An 18685-nucleotide genomic window follows, 5' to 3' on the forward strand; every position below is an offset into this window, starting at 1 on the left:
TTTCGGATCGGAAGGTCTTGAGTTCAAGCCTCGCTGGGCGCATAGTTGAGTCCTTGGAAAAGACTCTTTATTTACATTCTCTCTCCGTACTCAGGTGTAAAATGATTACCTGGCCATTAACAGAGTTGTATTTGTCACAAAAAAAATTGTATTATCGCCTAACAGGCGTCACATCTCATTCTTTATGTTACTTGTTGCTGTTGGTCAGGGACCCTATGTAAAGCGTGTTGAGCACGTTTAATGGATATTGCGCTATATAAAAGCTCAATTTTTTTTTTTTGGTGTAGCAAAGCTCACGTTACTTCTGCACACATATACAAAAAATATTATGATTTGTGAATACAAGCTTTCACCACCAATTTGCTGAGCACACAAAAATAGTTATCGCATTCACAGAATTTCAAATTCTTACGGCAAAGAAGAAGTCACTGCCGAACACACACACAAAAACCCATGTAACAAGATTTGTTAATATCTACTTACCACCACAAACTTTCTTCTTGTATCGAGCACACGAATAGTTATCACATTCACAGAATTTCCCTTCGTACGAATGTTCAGGGTTGGCAGGTCTTCGATCACATACACATTTCCCACATTCACATTGACCACGACCAGAACACACTCGGGTGGAATTGGGTCTGGACAAGGAAAAGGAAGAACTTAGAACATTTTGATCTTTCCTTTCAACAAAATGATTTACAATAAAAAATAATAAAATAAAATAAAATTCCCTTTATTCATCCATAGGGGAAATTTGTCCTTAAGATCTATAGGGAATGAGATTAGTGGAAGAGTAGCATCCCTTGATTGGACGTCACCCATAGTCTGTGACGCCACCGGCGGAAATGTTATTAGAGAGAGAACGTCATGTCCGCGAGGACGAAAGACGTATGCGCACAACCAACATGACGTTCTCTCTCTAATAACTTTTCCGCCGGTGACGTCACAGACTATGGGTGACGTCCAATCAAGGGACGCTACTCTTCCGCTAATCTCATTCCCTATTCCGAGGGAAGACTGGAATAACCCAGGCATCAGCCCAGTGCAGCATCGTATACTGAGCTAGAGTGAGGCGACTTGCTCAAGGCCACACAGTGCAACGGGTATTCGAACTCGGTACCTTTTGGGTAAAAATTAAAGATCGCACCACTGAATCACACTGCCCCACCATCAAGATCCACATTTTTAAAAATGTGCTTTCAGTACATTATTGGGAGTCCTGATACCTCAGTTGGTCGAGCACTAGCTTCACTTGCAAAAGGCCAGAGATCAATACTGGGTGAAGTTTGGGATTTTTTTCTGATCCCCTTGTCCACCGGGCAGTGATTGGTTAGCTGGGTCTGTTACATCTGGTGGTAAATACTTTGTGATAGATTAGCATCCTATCCAAAGGGTAGCATGCAATTGCTATTTGTCTGTTTCATGGTAAAGAAATCTGGATTAACTCTGGCTCCAAACGACTCTTTTTTTCTTTCAGCCTGTCATTAAATCCATATCTTGTAAGAGAGAGACAGAGAGAGAGAGAGAGAGAGAGAGAGAGAGAGAGAGAAAGAGAGAGAGAGAGAGAGAGAGAGAGAGAGAGAGAGAGAGAGAGAAAGACAGACAGAGAGAGAGAGAAAGAAAGGGAGAGAGAGAAAGAGAGAGACGGACAGAGAGAGAGAGAAAGGAAGAGAGAGAGTCAGACAGAGAGAGAGAGAGAGATAGATAGATAGATAGATAGAGACAGAGAGAGAGGGAGAGAGAGAGAGAGAGAGAGAGACAGAGAGAGAGAGATAGATAGATAGAGACAGAGAGAGAGAGGGAGAGAGACAGAGAGAGAGGGAGAGAGACAGAGCGAGAGGGAGAGAGAGAGAGCGAGAGAGAGAAAGAGAGATAAAGATAGATAAAGAAAGAGAGAGAGAGAGAGAGAGAGAGAGAGAGAGAGAGAGTCAAACAGACAGAGAGAGAGATAGATAGATAGAGACAGAGGGAGAGAGAGAGAGAGAGAGAGAGAGAGAGAGAGAGAGAGAGAGAGAGAGAGAGAGAGAGAAAGAGAGATAGATAAAGGACCAAAGAGAAAGGTTATTCTTACGCAATACAGTGGTCAACAGATTCTTTAGTGATGGCCCCATCAGCTTGACATTGGCACTTGTCTCCATAAAATCCTGGGTTACATTTACAAATACCACAAACGTGTGTGCCATTCCCATTAGAACACTTGTTGCTATTCGGATCCTTGAAAATGGAAATTTATAAAAAACCATCACTTAAAACTTTCATAATTCATAAATCAAAACAACTTCAACTAAGGAAATATAACAGTTGAGTGAGTCACACCTAAAAAGAGAAGGAAGAAAAGCAAATTAGTCGTGGTATGGAAGACACGAAATTATTGCTTTTAGACAGCCATTTTGGTGATTAGTTCTCACCAAATTATATCAATCAGACTATAAACGTTAAAGGTTACTCACAGTTCTGTGGGTTGGTACTTTATATCTGGCTGACGGATGTTGTTAATATTTTACCTAAACGCATAGCATCAATATAGAGGTGTAAAGAATCAAGTCATGCTACCATTCAAGAGCTTAGCACAGAGTATAAGACAACCATCAAAATGTATGTGTTGCCACAGTCCAGGGTACGAGTGAAAGTAGGTTAGACCATTAGAAGCCTGAAAATAATTTCCGACAAACTCAAAATCAAAAAGCCTGAAACTGAAAAGCCGGAAACCTTGCTCCCTTGGTCTAGAGTGGACTGACACCAACATTCATTTACAGCACCAACACTAAGATTGAGCAATAAGTCTTACCAAAACCCGAAAAAGATATTGGTTCTTTAAATTAGTTTATAACTTATAATAATACTCTTCGTCGTAACGTCACTTCCTTCCTAATGACGCATAGTAACTGAGTAACACTGGCTCTAAACTATCGGAACAATGGCGGATGCCCGTATGAAATATTTCTCCGGCGAGCATAAAGGGTATCCAGAGGAAGAAAAAAAACACATAAATTTGATAATGTTTTGACTTTTACACATTCTGATCACAAGGCATATGAAAAGTTCTAGCCAGCATGAAAAATAAAAAGTAATGATTTTCATTGTTTAGAACCAAGATGGCCACCATTGCTGGGCAGCGTGACATCAGACTACTGAATCGTATTAGCCTCTGTGCGATGTAAAGAGACCAAAACTTTTCATCAAAGATTAATGAACAAAGGCAAGCCAATTGAAAAGTGATAAGAAGCAGATGAATTAATATGTACAATTACAAAGGTGACTAATGAGCGCTTGATTAATCAATACATGCGCTTGCCACAGGCACTACACACTGCGACATTTTCATTGGTCATTTGGATACCACAACACAATGCGAGAGCTCATTTACGTAACATGCTTTTAAAAAAAAAAATAGATATCAATGGTCACGAGTACAAACTCGATTACCACGACACGCATGCGCACGTAAATAACAATAAGGTGTCTAGAGAACCAATAAGGTGTCTAGAGAACCAATAAGGTGTCTAGAGAACCAATAAGGTGTCGAGAGAACCAATAAGGTGTCTAGAGAACCAATACGGTGTCTAGAGAACCAATAAGGTGTCGAGAGAACCAATAAGGTGTCTAGAGAACCAATAAGGTGTCGAGAGAACCAATAAGGTGTCTAGAGAACCAATAAGGTGTCTAGAGAACCAATAAGGTGTCTAGAGAACCAATAAGGTGTCGAGAGAACCAATAAGGTGTCTAGAGAACCGTGCAATCGGTGCTTAAAAGTTAAAATCATCAACGTTGGAAAAGATTAAAAATTTAAAAAATCACCAATTGTCTATGAAAACCAGAGTCCATCTCTGGACGACCAAAGGTGTCTAGAGAACCAATACGGTGTCTAGAGAACCAATAAGGTGTCGAGAGAACCAATAAGGTGTCTAGAGAACCAATACGTGTCTAGAGAACCAAAAGGTGTCGAGAGAACCAATAAGGTCGAGAGAACCAATAAGGTGTCTAGAGAACCAAAAAGTGTCTAAGAACCAATAAGGTGTCAGAGAACCAATAAGGGTCAGAGAACCATAAGGTGTCTAGAGAACCCTGCAATCGGTGCTTAAAAGTAAAAATCATCAACGTTTGGAAAGATTAAAATTAAAAATACCATTGTCTATGAAAACCAGAGTCCATCTCTGGACGACCAAACCCCCCCCCCCCCCCCCCCCACAGAATGAGTAAATCTGGAAAGTCTAAAAAGGCCAGAAATCCAGAATACGCTAGAAAACTGGCATTCATGCATAAGTAGCCTCAATATGATGTAAAGAGATAAAGACGTTTCATCACTTAGACTTAGAGATAAAAAAAAAGACATTTCATCTAGAATTCATATGAAAAATATTTGATGAAAACTTAGCAGCTTGAATAATCATCCTCACCATCACCATCAGCTTCATAGGAAGCCATAATGTTTGTAGTACGGTATTGTTTGTTTTGTTTGTTTGTTTTTAAGGGTTTTACGGCGCTTGCAACACATTAAGTCATATCACGCCAGTAAAGGAAGAAAATGGGATATTAAAAGTTCTAGAATTACAATTAAAGCACAAAAAAAAGTAAGACAAGGGAATTGGTTCAATAGGACAGATGTAATTCCAAGAGCACACCGTCAAAGTACTATTGAGATGCCTAAAGTCTCATCCAGACACAAGCACAGTCCCAAATAGAGGAATACACTCAAATGTTTACCATCATATAATATAATATGTAAACTAAACATAATACAATGCATAACAGAGAGATGATTTACAAGGAAAAAAATATCATCTCCCAAAACTACAACTATACATTCGACTGTTTCCCTCCCAGCCAGGGTCAGGACAAAACCAAGTAATCTCATTCCAAGACATGACAGGAAACAATTGGAAAACGGGTATGGGGGGATAGAAGACACAGCATGTACCTCCCTGCCCACTATGGGAGGTCAGGATCCCCACCCAGGTAGTACGGTATTGTAAACTATTAAAAAAAGTAGTCCTTCAGAGCCATTAGGCTCATGGAGCCGGAGTCTATCCTGGTTTCTGTAGCGTGAAACGGACAATAGCAATCGCTTGCTGCCTTTTGAATAGAATGTTAGTCTATAGCAAAGTACTTTCCACCAGATCTAACAGACCCAGCTACCTAATCACTGCTGGGTGGACAGGGGGGGTCAGAAAAAAAATCTTGATGCACTCAGGATCGATCTTGGTCCCTTTGCGTGTGAAACGAGTGCTCTACCAACTGAGCTATTGGGACACAGTACTGTAAACTATGATTATATGACATTACAGTCAATCCTTGCTATACTGTAATGGATGAAAATGAATGTAAAAGCTTTTAAAAAATACTGCACGTGGAATGTTTCAAAGCTCAAAACCCATCTTCAGCATATAACAAGCAGAGTAAAAAACCGTTTTATTTCAAGTATAATCCACATATCTCTGCTATACTTCCAATAGCAGACTGAGATTTTGGTTATTGTTCATCCCAAATCGATATCTTGTGCCAAATTTTACAAAATCGACCTCTTGGCAGAGCCTCATATGGGGCTTCAGTTCACAGGATGTGAGATAATGAAACGGGGAAATCCCCCCCCCCTCCCCTCCCCAAAAAAAAAAAAAAAAAAAAAAACAAAAAAAAACACACCCACACACTCACTAATGGATTTATTTTATCTGGCCAGTGCCATGACAAAACCAAGTAATTTAATCCCAAGACAAAGACAGAAAGCACGTTGGAAAGAAGATAAAGTGGGATAGAAGACACAATAAGTGCCTCCCTGCTCACTATGGGAGGTCAGGAGCTTCAGTTCACCGATGAGGTATTCCTCCCACCCCCCCCCCACAACCCAACAAAACCCACACACTTACTAATGAATTTACTCACTTTATTTTCAGCCTTTTCACAGTCACACTCACAAATGAGATCCACCTGAATTCTTAGACGGTCCTGGTAGCCAGCGGGTTTGATGACTAATTCCTGTCTCCATTGCCTTCTGTCCTTGGGGCATTCATTCACTGTAATCTCTGCTTCAAAATAGACCTGAAATGGTAAAAATCAAAGAGGCACAACGTTGACTGACTAAAACTTTCCAAGTACAAAAATGATGTGAAAATTATTTTCAAGAAAATGGCAATGACATAAAGAAATGCCTGCTATCTGGTCATGAACATTATGATGAATTTGTTCTTTGTAGGCTAAAGAGACAACAGTTAAATTTTAACTCTCTCCTTATCAGCCAGTTCCAGGATTTTCCCCAAAACTTTACACCCAACTAACACGAAAATAGATTGTTTATCACTCAGACATAATAGCAGTAAGTTCTTGCGATAAATAATTTCTTTAGTTAAACATGCTCTACAACACGCTGTTCGTTTTCTTAAAATTTTATGATGTACAAGAGAAATTTGAAAAAGAAAAAAGTTTGTTGTATCGTAACGAATGTGACGATTTTCCTATAGTTGGTAATGAGAGGGTCAATATGAAAAAAAACCCAAAACTATTAAGAAGCTTTCAAGAGGATCGCATGTGACAGAATTGCAGGCAGATTAGGCACAGTAAAAGCCAGAGATCCTAAATGAACCAATTAAGATGGAGAGAAATATAGTGAGTAAATATGGCTCATATAATACATGATCATTTATGTAGTGCAATATTCACTAAATGTGCTCAAAGCTCTTTAAAAGGGGTCCCTAGCCAACAGTAACATTTAACCTGTAGGAAAAGACATGACTCCTGTTTGGCAGTTACAAGATTTTCCCTTGAAAAAGACAATGCAGTTAGTAGTAGTAGTATCGTTCGGCTACACTTCTATGTTCAAGGTATCAATCCAGGTTCGGAAGTCATCATCATATTTGCTGATGGTTTCAAATCCCCCTTCAAGTTTTGTCTCTGGACAATCTAGTACGAGGTGGTTTGCATCTTGTGTTGCTTTTAACAATCAATCAGATACTCATTTTACAGTCTCCGTTCTATGAGAGAATGTGACTAAAAAGCCTTTTTCAAGGACTCAATTACGCACCGCTCACTCAGAGCAGGACTCAAACCCTGGACCTTCCAGTCCAAAGACGAGTGTCATACCATAAGACCACATCGCCGCAAAAGGGTGTAGTCCTCTTTTATACGAGTCATATCTACTCATTATAGTTTTTTACTCCCGACAGAATTTCCATTCAGAAAATTATGTGGTGATGAAAAAAAATATTATGGCATTCTTCTTTTTTTAGCAATTTAAAAGTCTAAGGCATTGACGGAAATGGTGATAAAGAAAAAGAAAACTGACAAGAAAACCGTTATGATCTAACTATGGGCTTCTAAAAATAATGAATTAAGTATAATGGACAAATGCAAATCCACTTGTTATTTATTTGTTTTAATATTCTAGGATAATTTTTTGTTATCACTTTTTTCTTCTTTCTTTTTCGTATTCTATGCTGGATGGACAGCCCGGCGACTAATGAGGAAAGCTGAAGACAGATTTGTAAGACGGACCCTAACTGCCAAATCATCTCTCGTGTCTCCTGTATGACCGCCTCGGTCAGGAGAGTGAGGTGAGGTGAGGTGAGATGAAGTGAATGCTATACCATTCTTTATACAAACCCTTTCAAACAAAACAATGTCATCTAAATTACCGGTTGGCCAATCTTGATATTCAAACATTCGTCGATAGATGTCTCCTCTGTTCTGTAATTATCAGAAACAAAAATAATAATGAAATGTAACCATTAACCAGTCTTTCCTTTATCTATGATTATGTCAAAACTAGTGCATTATCTGTGTTCTAGTAGAAAGAAAAAAGAAAAAGGCTACAAAACTAACAATAAAAAAAAGTTGTTTTTTTTTTAATGAGTGTTTATGTCACACATCATCCACTTTTGTGCTTGCAGACCTTAGTGTAACATGTGGTGTAATGTATTGGAGTTGATTGGCTATTTGTGAAAGTAGCTGCTTGGCTGCGTGTATTTATGTTCGAGTTCTTCATAGAGTTACACATTTTGTGTTGTGCATGTTTTGCATGTGAGTATCAATGTTGATTGCCTGAACGTTTAAGCACTTTTTTCCTTAACAATGTTAGACAATTGTTTTGTGTTAGTCACTGAAAGAACTCTATCCAAGCTGGTGGTATTTCATATTTATTTTTAAATTTACCATATGATTGATAATAGATAAATTGAATTAACGAAGTCTGAGCTGAGTCGTTACATTGCCTACTATTACGAAAAATTCTTGGAATTACAAATTTTCACCTCAAATTTCAGAAATTCCTGAGTATCTCTAAGTCATTAAAACTTACTGAAAATGAAACTTTGGTACCAGGACTACATAATATAAAGGGTTTTGAAGAGTTATTTAATCCTTGTGAGGGTAAATTGTTGATGATAAAATTAACTACAGGGACATACAATTTTTTTTCTACGAATTTTTTAATTTTCAAGAAGGCATGTCTGTGCTTGCAATGCTTTATAAAGTGTTCCAAATCAACAACATCATTTAGCCTGTAGGATGACTGGATGACTCACTGGCTAATGCAACTGCTCTCTCTCTCTCTCTCTCTTTCTCTCTCTCTCTCTCTCTCTCTCTCTCAGCCAAGCGGAGGGTGACATGTCAGTTGGATCCAATGGTTGTCTCTGACACCGTGATATTTTTATTCTCTGTTTTCATCGGACGATACTCCTCCATCACCCACATTTCTCATCATTATTGATACAAGCGTCCGCTCCGCACTTTTTTCTGTATAAATACCATTTCTAACTTTGAACTTCCATTTCTGTAATCTGATAATACTGCAATTACTTGTTGCTCTGAGAAAGAGGGGGGGGGGGGGGGAGGTCCCCCATAGAACAGTTGGTAGAGCACTCGCTTCACCTTCCCACACAAAGGGACAACGATCTATCCCGGGTGCAGTCGAGATTTTTCCTGAACCTTCTGTCCACCCAGCAGTGAATGGGTAGTTGAGCCTGTTAGATGTGATGGAAAGTACTTTGCGATAGACTAGCACCCTATCCAAAGGATAGCAAGCAATTGCCATTGTCCATTGCACGCTATTGAAACTGGGATAAGTTCCAGCTCCATGGGCCCTAATGAGTCTGAAGGACTGAGGAAGAGGACGGATCTAAGAGATGGGGAGTAAGAGGGACAAGGATGGAATGTGGTAGACTCTGGGTCTTACTTTATGGAAGAGATCCTTGCACAAATGTCTGAAATCATTGTAACTGTTACTTGACACATTAAAGCTTAACAACGATCAATTGTTTCATAAAAGGTACCAAAACAGACTGTTTATAAATAATTATTTTTTAAATCTCGACAATAGAAAATAATCCTTTGCTCCTGATATCACAAATGGGATCCTGATAGCTCATTTGGTAGAGTACTCATTTCACACGCAAGGGGACCGAACTCCATCTTGGGTGAAGTAGACATTTTGTTATGACCCCACAGTCTACCCTGCAGTGATTGGGCACCTGGGTCTGTTAGATCTGGCAGAAAGTACTTTGCGATAGACTAGCATCGTATCCAAAGGGTAGCAAGCAATTGATACTGTCCAATTCATTCAATAGAAACTGGGAAAAACTTCGGCTTCACAGGCCTAATGGCTCTAAATGACTACTACTGATATTACTATGAGAAAAGACGAACTCACCCATTGCATCGGGAGAAGAATTCAACGTTGATGTTGCCTTCGTTAAGACTTTCGGCTGTCAATTTCACTTTAGATGTAATTCTCTGAGAAGATGACAAAAAATTGAGATGAAAACAAAGGGAAATGGGAAAAAGCTCCTTAAAGAATAGGACAGGTAGGCAAACCAAGAGCTAATAATGTCTAAGGCAGTGTCATATTTATTGGTTATCCAATGGATAGCGTGTCCATATACCTTCTCAAGAATTGAAGTTTGTATCCAAAGTTTATCAGTGTTTGAGATAAAGAGATAGGGTTTAAAAAAAGCAAATTAATGGTAACGATAGAAAATCATAACTTCGTTTTACATTTTGTTGTTATATTTTGGAGTTATATCCCTTGTTTTACTCGTCCAAAGAAGACAGAAAGAGAAAAGAAAGAATAAAGATGATGCGTGCTGGTTTATTTGATAGAAGACTTTTTTTAGACAATTCCTACATTTTGAACAGTTACAAACCTCATAGTTTTCTTGAATCAGGTTGACAATATTCCCAGAGTCGTTGGCCAGGATTCCAGTACTGGAGCTGTCAATATACTGACTAAGTTTATCATACAGGGGTAGTTTCTCTTCAGCTACGGCAAATATAACGTTGACAGATTTTTCCTTAATCGTGTTGGATATCTGGCTCACTGAAGGGTAATCCTGCGTGGTGAAAAATAATAAAATAATTACAATGAGTCGAGTTGTGACATAACATTAATTCAAATATCTTCAGTATTTATATAGTGCGATTTCCACTAACCATGCTCAACTGCTTTACAATGGGTCTCTGGCATACAGCTACATTTAACATGTGGGACCAGACATGACGTCTGTTAGGCCATATTATAATGTTTTTCAAACAGAGACAATGCTGTTAACTGTCAGGTAATCATTTTACACCTAAGTACGGTGAGAGAATGTGAGAGAAGAGTCTTTTCCAAGGACTCAACTTAAAGCAGGACTCCCAATCCGAAGGCGAGTTCAAAGCATCAATTCTATTTTAAACATCTAAATCATCCCGACATAATAGCATGTTCAGGCAACCCACCTCATTTATGTTATTTTATTTTATATCAGATCAGGATCAAAGACATAATTCCAATAACGTGTCATTATCAATTAAAATCTCACAAATGTTTTTTTGAATTTTTCAATCAATAAATTCATCCTGACTTGAAAGTGACATATGAGGGAGCAGGGACTGGCCATAGATAGACATCTAATAAGGTGTTTGTGCAACATTGACAATCAAATATGAGAAAAATACAAGATACAATATCATCCCCAAACAAATCAGCCTGCCTCAGTTAGGAGTCTAGGCAGTCGAGCCAGTCAAGGCAGTCGAGCCAGTCTAGGTAGGCCAGCCAGTCTAGGCAGGCGAGCCAGTCTAGGTAGGCCAGCCAGTCTAGGCAGTCGAGCCTGTCTAGGCAGTCTAGGTAGGCCAGCCAGTCTAGGTAGGTCAGCCAGTCTAGGTAGGCCAGCCAGTCTAGGCAGTCGAGCCAGTCTAGGTAGGCCAGCCAGTCTAGGCAGGCGAGCCAGTCTAGGTAGGCCAGCCAGTCTAGGTAGGTCAGCCAGTCTAGGTAGGCCAGCCAGTCTAGGTAGGTCAGCCAGTCTAGGTAGGCCAGCCAGTCTAGGTAGGCCAGCCAGTCTAGGTAGGCCAGCCAGTCTAGGTAGGCCAGCCAGTCTAGGTAGGCCAGCCAGTCTAGGTAGGTCAGCCAGTCTAGGTAGGTCAGCCAGTCTAGGTAGGCCAGCCAGTCTAGGTAGGCCAGCCAGTCTAGGCAGTCTAGGCAGGCCAGCCAGTCTAGGTACGCCAGCCAGTCTAGGTAGGCCAGCCAGTCTAGGTAGGCCAGCCAGTCTAGGTAGGCCAGCCAGTCTAGGCAGGCCAGCCAGTCTAGGTACGCCAGCCAGTCTAGGTACGCCAGCCAGTCTAGGTAGGCCAGCCAGTCTAGGTAGGCCAGCTAGTCTAGGTAGGCCAGCAAGTCTAGGTAGGCCAGCCAGTCTAGGTAGGCCAGCCAGTCTAGGCAGTCAAGCCAGTCTAGGCAGTCAAGCCAGTCTAGGTACGCCAGCCAGTCTAGGTAGGCCAGCCAGTCTAGGTAGGCCAGCCAGTCTAGGTAGGCCAGCCAGTCTAGGTACGCCAGCCAGTCTAGGTAGGCCAGCCAGTCTAGGTAGGCCAGCCAGTCTAGGCAGTCGAGCCAGTCTAGGCACGCCAGCCAGTCTAGGTATGCCAGCCAGTCTAAGTAGGCCAGCCAGTCTAGGTAGGCCAGCCAGTCTAGGTAGGCCAGCCAGTCTAGGTAGGCCAGCCAGTCCAGGCAGTTGAGCCAGTCTAGGCAGTCGAGCCAGTCTAGGTAGTCTAGGCAGGCCAGCCAGTCTAGGTACGCCAGCCAGTCTAGGTAGGCCAGCCAGTCTAGGTAGGCCAGCCAGTCTAGTTGGGCCAGCCAGTCTAGGTAGGCCAGCCAGTCTAGGTAGGCCAGCCAGTCTAGGTACGCCAGCCAGTCTAGGTAGTCTAGGCAGGCCAGCCAGTCTAGGTAGGCCAGCCAGTCTAGGTAGGCCAGCCAGTCTAGGTAGGCCAGCCAGTCTAGGTAGGCCAGCCAGTCTAGGCAGTCGAGCCAGTCTAGCCAGTCTAGGTAGTCTAGGCACGCCAGCCAGTCTAGGCAGGCCAGCCAGTCTAGGTAGGCCAGCCAGTCTAGGTAGGCCAGCCAGTCTAGGTAGGCCAGCCAGTCTAGGCAGGCTGATTGTTTAGGATGATTGTTTTTAAAAATATTTTTCTTTGTTTTTGTTTTTGTTTTTAAGGGCTTGCAACACATTCAGGTAATTTCAGTGCCAGTAAAAAGGAAGAAAATGGGATAGTCAAATGATTATAGATTTACAATTGAAAGCTCACAAGAAAAAAGTAAGACAGAGGAAGGGTTCAAATAGGATACAGATGTAGATTCCAAGAGCAAACTATCAGTATTCTTAGTTTGAGATCACCTAAAAGTCTCATCCAGACACAAGAACAGGTCCCCACAAAGAGGAACACACTCAAATGTTTACAAATCATATATATGAAAAAGAAAGAATACTACAGTACACAACAGAGATGATTTACAAGGAAAAAAATATCATCTCCCAAAACTAACGATACATTTGACTGTTTCCCGCCCAGCCAGGGGCCAGGACAAAACTAAGTAATCTCATTCCAAGACAAAGGCAGAAAGCAAGTTGGAAAACAGATATAGGGAGATAGAAGACACAGTCAGTACCTCCCTGCCCACTATGGGAGGTATTTTTCTTTCTGCTATGTCTCGCACTGTTTCACACACATACCGTTTCAGATTTTTACTAACCTGAAATGAACTCTCTGTATATTCATCGTTAACCAAGTGACATTTTCCATCATTGGGTGTTACAATACCTCCAAGCTGGAAAAGACACGAAGAGAACACATTCTAAAAATAAAACTCTTGACACCACATCATTGGCAGATGCCTGGAAATCATGGTTAGTAATAGTTGTAAAGAGCATAACCATGGCTAGGTCATGCCCTATGCACTTCACAGTAACGATTGTGACAATCTAAATAGCATTAACACACTAACATACAAACAGACACATTTTCAGTTATTCCTCAAAAGAAGGAAAAATCGATATCAAATAAATGTGAAACATTGATAGAGATTTAAAAATATGTTTTTGTTAAAAAGTGATTTTTTAGCTTTGATTTCAAAGCATCTAAACTTGACTCTTCATTAAAAAGCCTTTGGAAAGTCGTCTTAATTTAAAGCCTCAAGGAAAAACAAAATGGTTAGGATACATCCACGCTATGAAGCAAATCAGCTTCCTGAAAAATAGGCATCATCAGAGTGGAAGAATGAAAACAACAGACGAAAATGAGGGCAAACAAAGGCGACATGGAAATCAACTGTGGAGAAAGACCTGAACACCAGAGAGCTGACTTGGGATGAGGCATACATGAAGCATATATGGTAGCTAAGACAGAGATGAATGGAGAGTCTGGATGACCTCATTTGTCAAAGGCACAAAAAATAAAGTAAGTAAATCGAGTGAATAAGTAAGCAAGTAGCAAAAATCACAGTTTGATGATGATGATGATATGTTGACCATAATGATGATGCTGATGAGGATGTTTAAAATATATTTAAATAAATAAGGAAATAATGGTGTTGGAACAATAATTTGAGAAGAATTTCAAAAGATTCATTGTCACTGTAGAAGCTTGAAAAAAGCAGCAAGGCTGGAAAAGAATAAAAATAAATAAATCTTTGATTTTAGACAGAAAATAAATGAGAAAAAAAACAAAAAACATCAAAAACCCTTTAAAATTTGGGAACGTTTCTTGATAATTTTAGAGACCACTTTTAAGAACACATTTCAATACCTTACTCCCCTTCCAAAGAAAAAAAAAAGAAAAGAACTCTCATTTGTTTTCATGGATAGTGGATCATAAGTTTAGCTACAAACCTTTCCATCCCCAGCGTAGTGAAAACCGGCATCTGTAGAAAAGACCAACATTCTTCGTGACACGGGCCTCCAGCCAATTTCGTTCTGAAAAATCATAACAAAACAGAAAATGTTACATTATCGAATATTGTCTCTTGTATCAAAATTTATGGTATGTTCTGAGTGATAAGGCTACATGTCATGTTATAAATACAATTTTTCGGCATTAACAATAGAAGCATTTATATCTCATTTCTCGAGTCCAATCATCATTCTGTAGCTCCCTATTAACACCCCGTGAGTCCCTGGCAGTTTTCACATTTTTTTTTGTGATCGTCAACCAAATGATGCATTTCAATACATTTTTGAAGACATATCTTTCTAAGATTTTTGGGGGGGAGGGTGGAAATTATTTGTAAATTTGTAGCATGGGTACCTCTATTGTAATGTGTCCATCGAGGTGTAGAAAACATCATAAATGTATGCGTGACTAATCATTCCAAAACGGTACTTTATCCAGGTGGACCTGATGCTTAAGATTCAAATTTAAACATAACATTTGAACTAAAGAGAATACCTTCATTGAAGCGAATTTGCTTTGTTTCTTCAACTAGAAAAAAAAAATAATCATAGATTCCCGTTTTAAATTCTCATCATTTTCCCTATAAACTCAATGCTCATCTATTAATTAATTCCAACACAAATACACCTTTGAAAGATGCTACCGTTGTATTTACAAAGAGCATTTAACAATTTTAAAGCCTATTTGCTTTTAGACAATACAATACGAATACTAGTTTGATTCAATGGGTCACAGAGAGAGAGGTTATGAAAACTGATATTATCAAGGCTGAGTTACAGGAGAGTTCGGGGTAATAGGATAGAAGTATACCAAATAATTAAGTGGAATCAATGACAATGAGGCTGATAATTTTGTGAAAATGTGGTCTGATAATCTTTAGACAGACGATCAATTATAAATTCCCATTCAATCAATCATTTAACTTACTTACTTACTTACTTATCCGAACCAGCGACCACCTGAGCTCTAGCCCTTCGGTCTTGTGCCATGACGTAGAAGTTAGACGTCTATTGTAGTTGTTCCAGGTGACTATAAAGTGTGTTACTGATGCTTGGATTTGGTGGGAGGAATGTGCATCTCAGATCTTCAAGAGGTTGACATTCAAGCAAGTGGTGTGTTACTGTTTCATTGGGGTGTTGACATAGGGGCAGGAGGGGATGTGTCTTTTGTAATTTTGCTTAAATGGTTGTTGAGCGGTATGTGTTGTGTTCTTAGTTGAAAGATGATGCTTTGCTGGTGTCTTCTGAGCTTATTTAGGCAATCAGTCTTTACAGGAGTGGTCATATGGGAAAACATACATCTACCCGTGGCGCTCATTGCCCAACTGTTCATCCATTCTTCTCTCTTATTTGTTTTGATTATTTGTTTCGTGTGTCTAAGGATACTGGAAATGATGGTTGTAAAAGTGTTGATCCGAGTCTGGCTAGTCTGTCTGCATTGTCATTTCCTGGTATATTTGAATGTCCTGGTATCCACTGGAGAGATAAGTCTACTCTGTGTGTTGTAAGGAATTCATCTAGTTGAGATCTTAGACTATTGAACGTTGAGGAGAGTTTATCTAAATCGAGAGCTTGGAGAACCGATTTGGAGTCTGTGAAGATGACAGTGTTTTGAAGTTTTGAAGGGTTTAGCTGGAAAACAGAAGAGAGGTGTCGCAGTGAGGCTTCTATTGCAACTGCCTCTGCCTCGTAGTTTGAGCAGGAAGCTTCCGCAAGAATTGTGGATTTTATCACAGGTTTTATCTGGTATTCTACTACAAACCCATACCCAGCATTTTTAGTTCCTTTGTGGGCAGATCCATCTGTGTAAACATGTATCCAGTTGTCTGGGTATTCTTGTATCGTCTTCATTGCTAATGTTTGTATATCTGATTTGTTTCTATTTCTTGTTGTTTCTTCTACGAGGTTAGTCTTTATTTTTGGAAGTTTTAGTTCGGCGTATGGAGGTTTTTGACTGATTAAAATAGATTTTTCTCTGTTTTCTGGGAGTCTGTGTCTTTCATTCAAGTTGTTTGCAATGTGTAGCAGGGATTTTTGTTTTAATCTTGTTCTTGGTTTCCATTTCTCTGCCAGAATTCTGTTTGGATGGTTTTCCTCTTTTCGTTTGTATCTTTCAACCATTTCAAGCACTGCTGATTCTCTGCGAAGTCCAAGTGGTTCCATATTAGTATGTATTTCACATGCTGCTGTGGGTGTCGATCTCAGGGCACCGGAGATGAAGCGAAGGGCTTGGTTTTGTACTCTGTCCAAGGTTTTGTGTGTGTTTTTTACTACCTACATTTTGGAGGGCTAAATTGTAGTCCATGACGGAACGCACATAGCCTAAATAGAGTTGTCGAAGCGAGTTTTTGTCTGCTCCCCAATTAGTACTGGCTAGTCGTTTTAGTAACTGGAGTCTCCTTGTGGCTTTGATTTTTACATTCTGAGTGTGTTTGTTCAGAGATAGTTGTCTGTCTAACTGTATGCCCAAATATGTGGGGTTTTCTTCTTTCGCGAGTCGATGGCCTTGGATGGAGAGTGTTATTTCTTTCTTGGAAACAGGATGGCTCTTAGTAAATATAGAGTAGACTGTTTTATTGCAATTTACTTTTAATTTCCATTTATCACAGAAGGTGTTTAAGCTTTCTAAATCTTCATTTATTCTATTGGAGGCTATTGGTAGGTGCTTTGTAGTATACCACATAACTAAATCGTCAGCATATAGGGCCTTTTCTGTCTGTAATACTTCTGGTAGATCATTTATAAAAATAAGAAGGAGAGTACAGCTGAGGCAGGATCCTTGTGGGAGACCTTCCTCTAATACTTCTCTGTTTGACAGTCCGTTATTAATTTTTGTTTGGATTGTTCTGTTACTGAGAAATTGTTTAATCCAGAAGTAGAGATTTCCATCAATTCCGTAGTCCATCATTTTTGATAACAACCCTTTCCTCCATACTTTGTCATAGGCCTGTTGGAGATCAACAAAAACCGCGACTGTATGTTTTCCATCTTGAAAGCCATCAATTATTTTTTGACTTAATCTAAACAATTGATCTTCTGTTCTTTGCCCTATCCTAAAGCCTGCCTGATATTTATTTAGTAGGCCACATGTCTCCAGCCACCAGTATAATCGGTTATTTACCATTCTCTCAGCGATCTTTCCAACACATGAGGTGAGAGATATTGGTCGGTAACTTTTCGTTTCGTCGGGTGGTTTATCTTTCTTTAAGATTGGAATTATAATAGCATTTTTCCATCCCCTTGGTACTATTCCTGTCTCCCATGTTAGATTTATAAGTTTGAGAAGCATCTGTTTACCTCTCACGCTAAGATGCAGGAGCATTTCATTGTGTATCTTATCTGGTCCAGGGGATTTCCTTAACTTGAGTTTTTTCATAGCTCTGTGAAGTTCTGACATGGTAAAGCCCTCTTTGAACAGATATGAGATAGCTTTTGGGGCCTTTTCTTGATGTTTAAGGTCTTTAATCAATTTTTTGTCCTTTTCACTTCTTTTTGATGCCTTGTTTACTGAAGCAAAATGTTTGTTGAAGATCATGGCTTTTATTTGGTCATCTACGATTGTTCCTTCTGTAGTTTTCATGGGCTTTGGGTTGGTTTTCGGGGTTTCATTGTTAAGATTATTAAGTAAGGCCCATGCTTTTTTCCCATTTTGATTGAGGTCAATATTAGCGCATGTGTCTGCCCATTTCTTTCTTTTAGCGTTGTTAATAGTTCTTTTGACAATTGCCGATGCTTTATTGTACTCAATCTTGTTTTTAATGGTTTTGTTTTCCTCTAAGTTTTTCCTTGTTTCCTTTCTTGCATTTACTGCTTTTTCAATTTCTTTGCTCCAGAAGGGTTTGTAGTTCTGTCGACTACCTCTTGGAATTCCTGCTTTTGCAGCTGCAAGAATGGCTTTGGTGAGGGCTTCGTTTAAATGTTCTACACTTGATGTATCTGTAATTTTTGGAAGCTGGTCATCTAATGTTGCTGTGAAAACATCCCAGTTTGCTTTCTTGAAATTCCATTTGGATTTCTGCTCAAATGTTTTCTTCTGTGTTTGAACTGTTATTTGTGTTAAAATTGGTTTATGGTCACTGCCTATTTCATCCAGGACTTTAATGTGACAAGAATTCAGAAGGTCAGAGGAGATGATGGTTAGATCGGGATGACTCAGGGACATATGAGCTCTGTGAAGAAGGGTCGGGACTGAGTCTGCATTTTGTAAAATGGTGAGGTTGGTTGTATTGCAAAGCTTTTCTAGTTCTTTTCCTGTGTTGTTTAGATTTTTGTATCCCCATAGTGGAGAGTGGCCATTGAAGTCACCAGCAATTATTGTGTTGTTGTATTGGGAACTGTTTAGATCTGTTAGGTTTATAGTACACCGTGGAGGGTTGTAAATGTTGTAAATGGTAAATTTCTTATTTAGGTGCCATAAGGTTACTTTCTGTACATCAGTTGAGTTCTGTGATGGTTTAGAAGTGACATCTCCCGTGATGTCATTTCTTATATAAGTAATAACACCA

The 18685-nt window shown here is 39.7% G+C and overlaps 1 protein-coding gene across 1 annotated transcript in view; it reads right to left on the reverse strand.

The window, feature by feature from the left end:
- The window catches only part of LOC144966255 (integrin beta-PS-like), a 39178-nt gene that overhangs the window by 6708 nt on the left and 13785 nt on the right, over positions 1-18685 (reverse strand). The window contains exons 10-17 of the mRNA XM_078902456.1: positions 14121-14204; positions 12986-13060; positions 10134-10319; positions 9641-9723; positions 7629-7680; positions 5884-6039; positions 2075-2217; positions 484-641 (exon numbers count right to left, since the gene is read on the reverse strand). Of these exons, the coding sequence (XP_078758582.1) occupies positions 484-641; positions 2075-2217; positions 5884-6039; positions 7629-7680; positions 9641-9723; positions 10134-10319; positions 12986-13060; positions 14121-14204 (937 nt within the window). The remainder of the gene's footprint in view (positions 1-483; positions 642-2074; positions 2218-5883; positions 6040-7628; positions 7681-9640; positions 9724-10133; positions 10320-12985; positions 13061-14120; positions 14205-18685) is intronic.

Source organism: Berghia stephanieae, chromosome 2 (assembly GCF_034508935.2).
Source record: "Berghia stephanieae isolate SIO BIC M18660-M18661 chromosome 2, UCSD_Bste_1.3, whole genome shotgun sequence".
In the NCBI taxonomy this organism is placed as follows: Eukaryota; Metazoa; Mollusca; class Gastropoda; order Nudibranchia; family Aeolidiidae; genus Berghia; species Berghia stephanieae.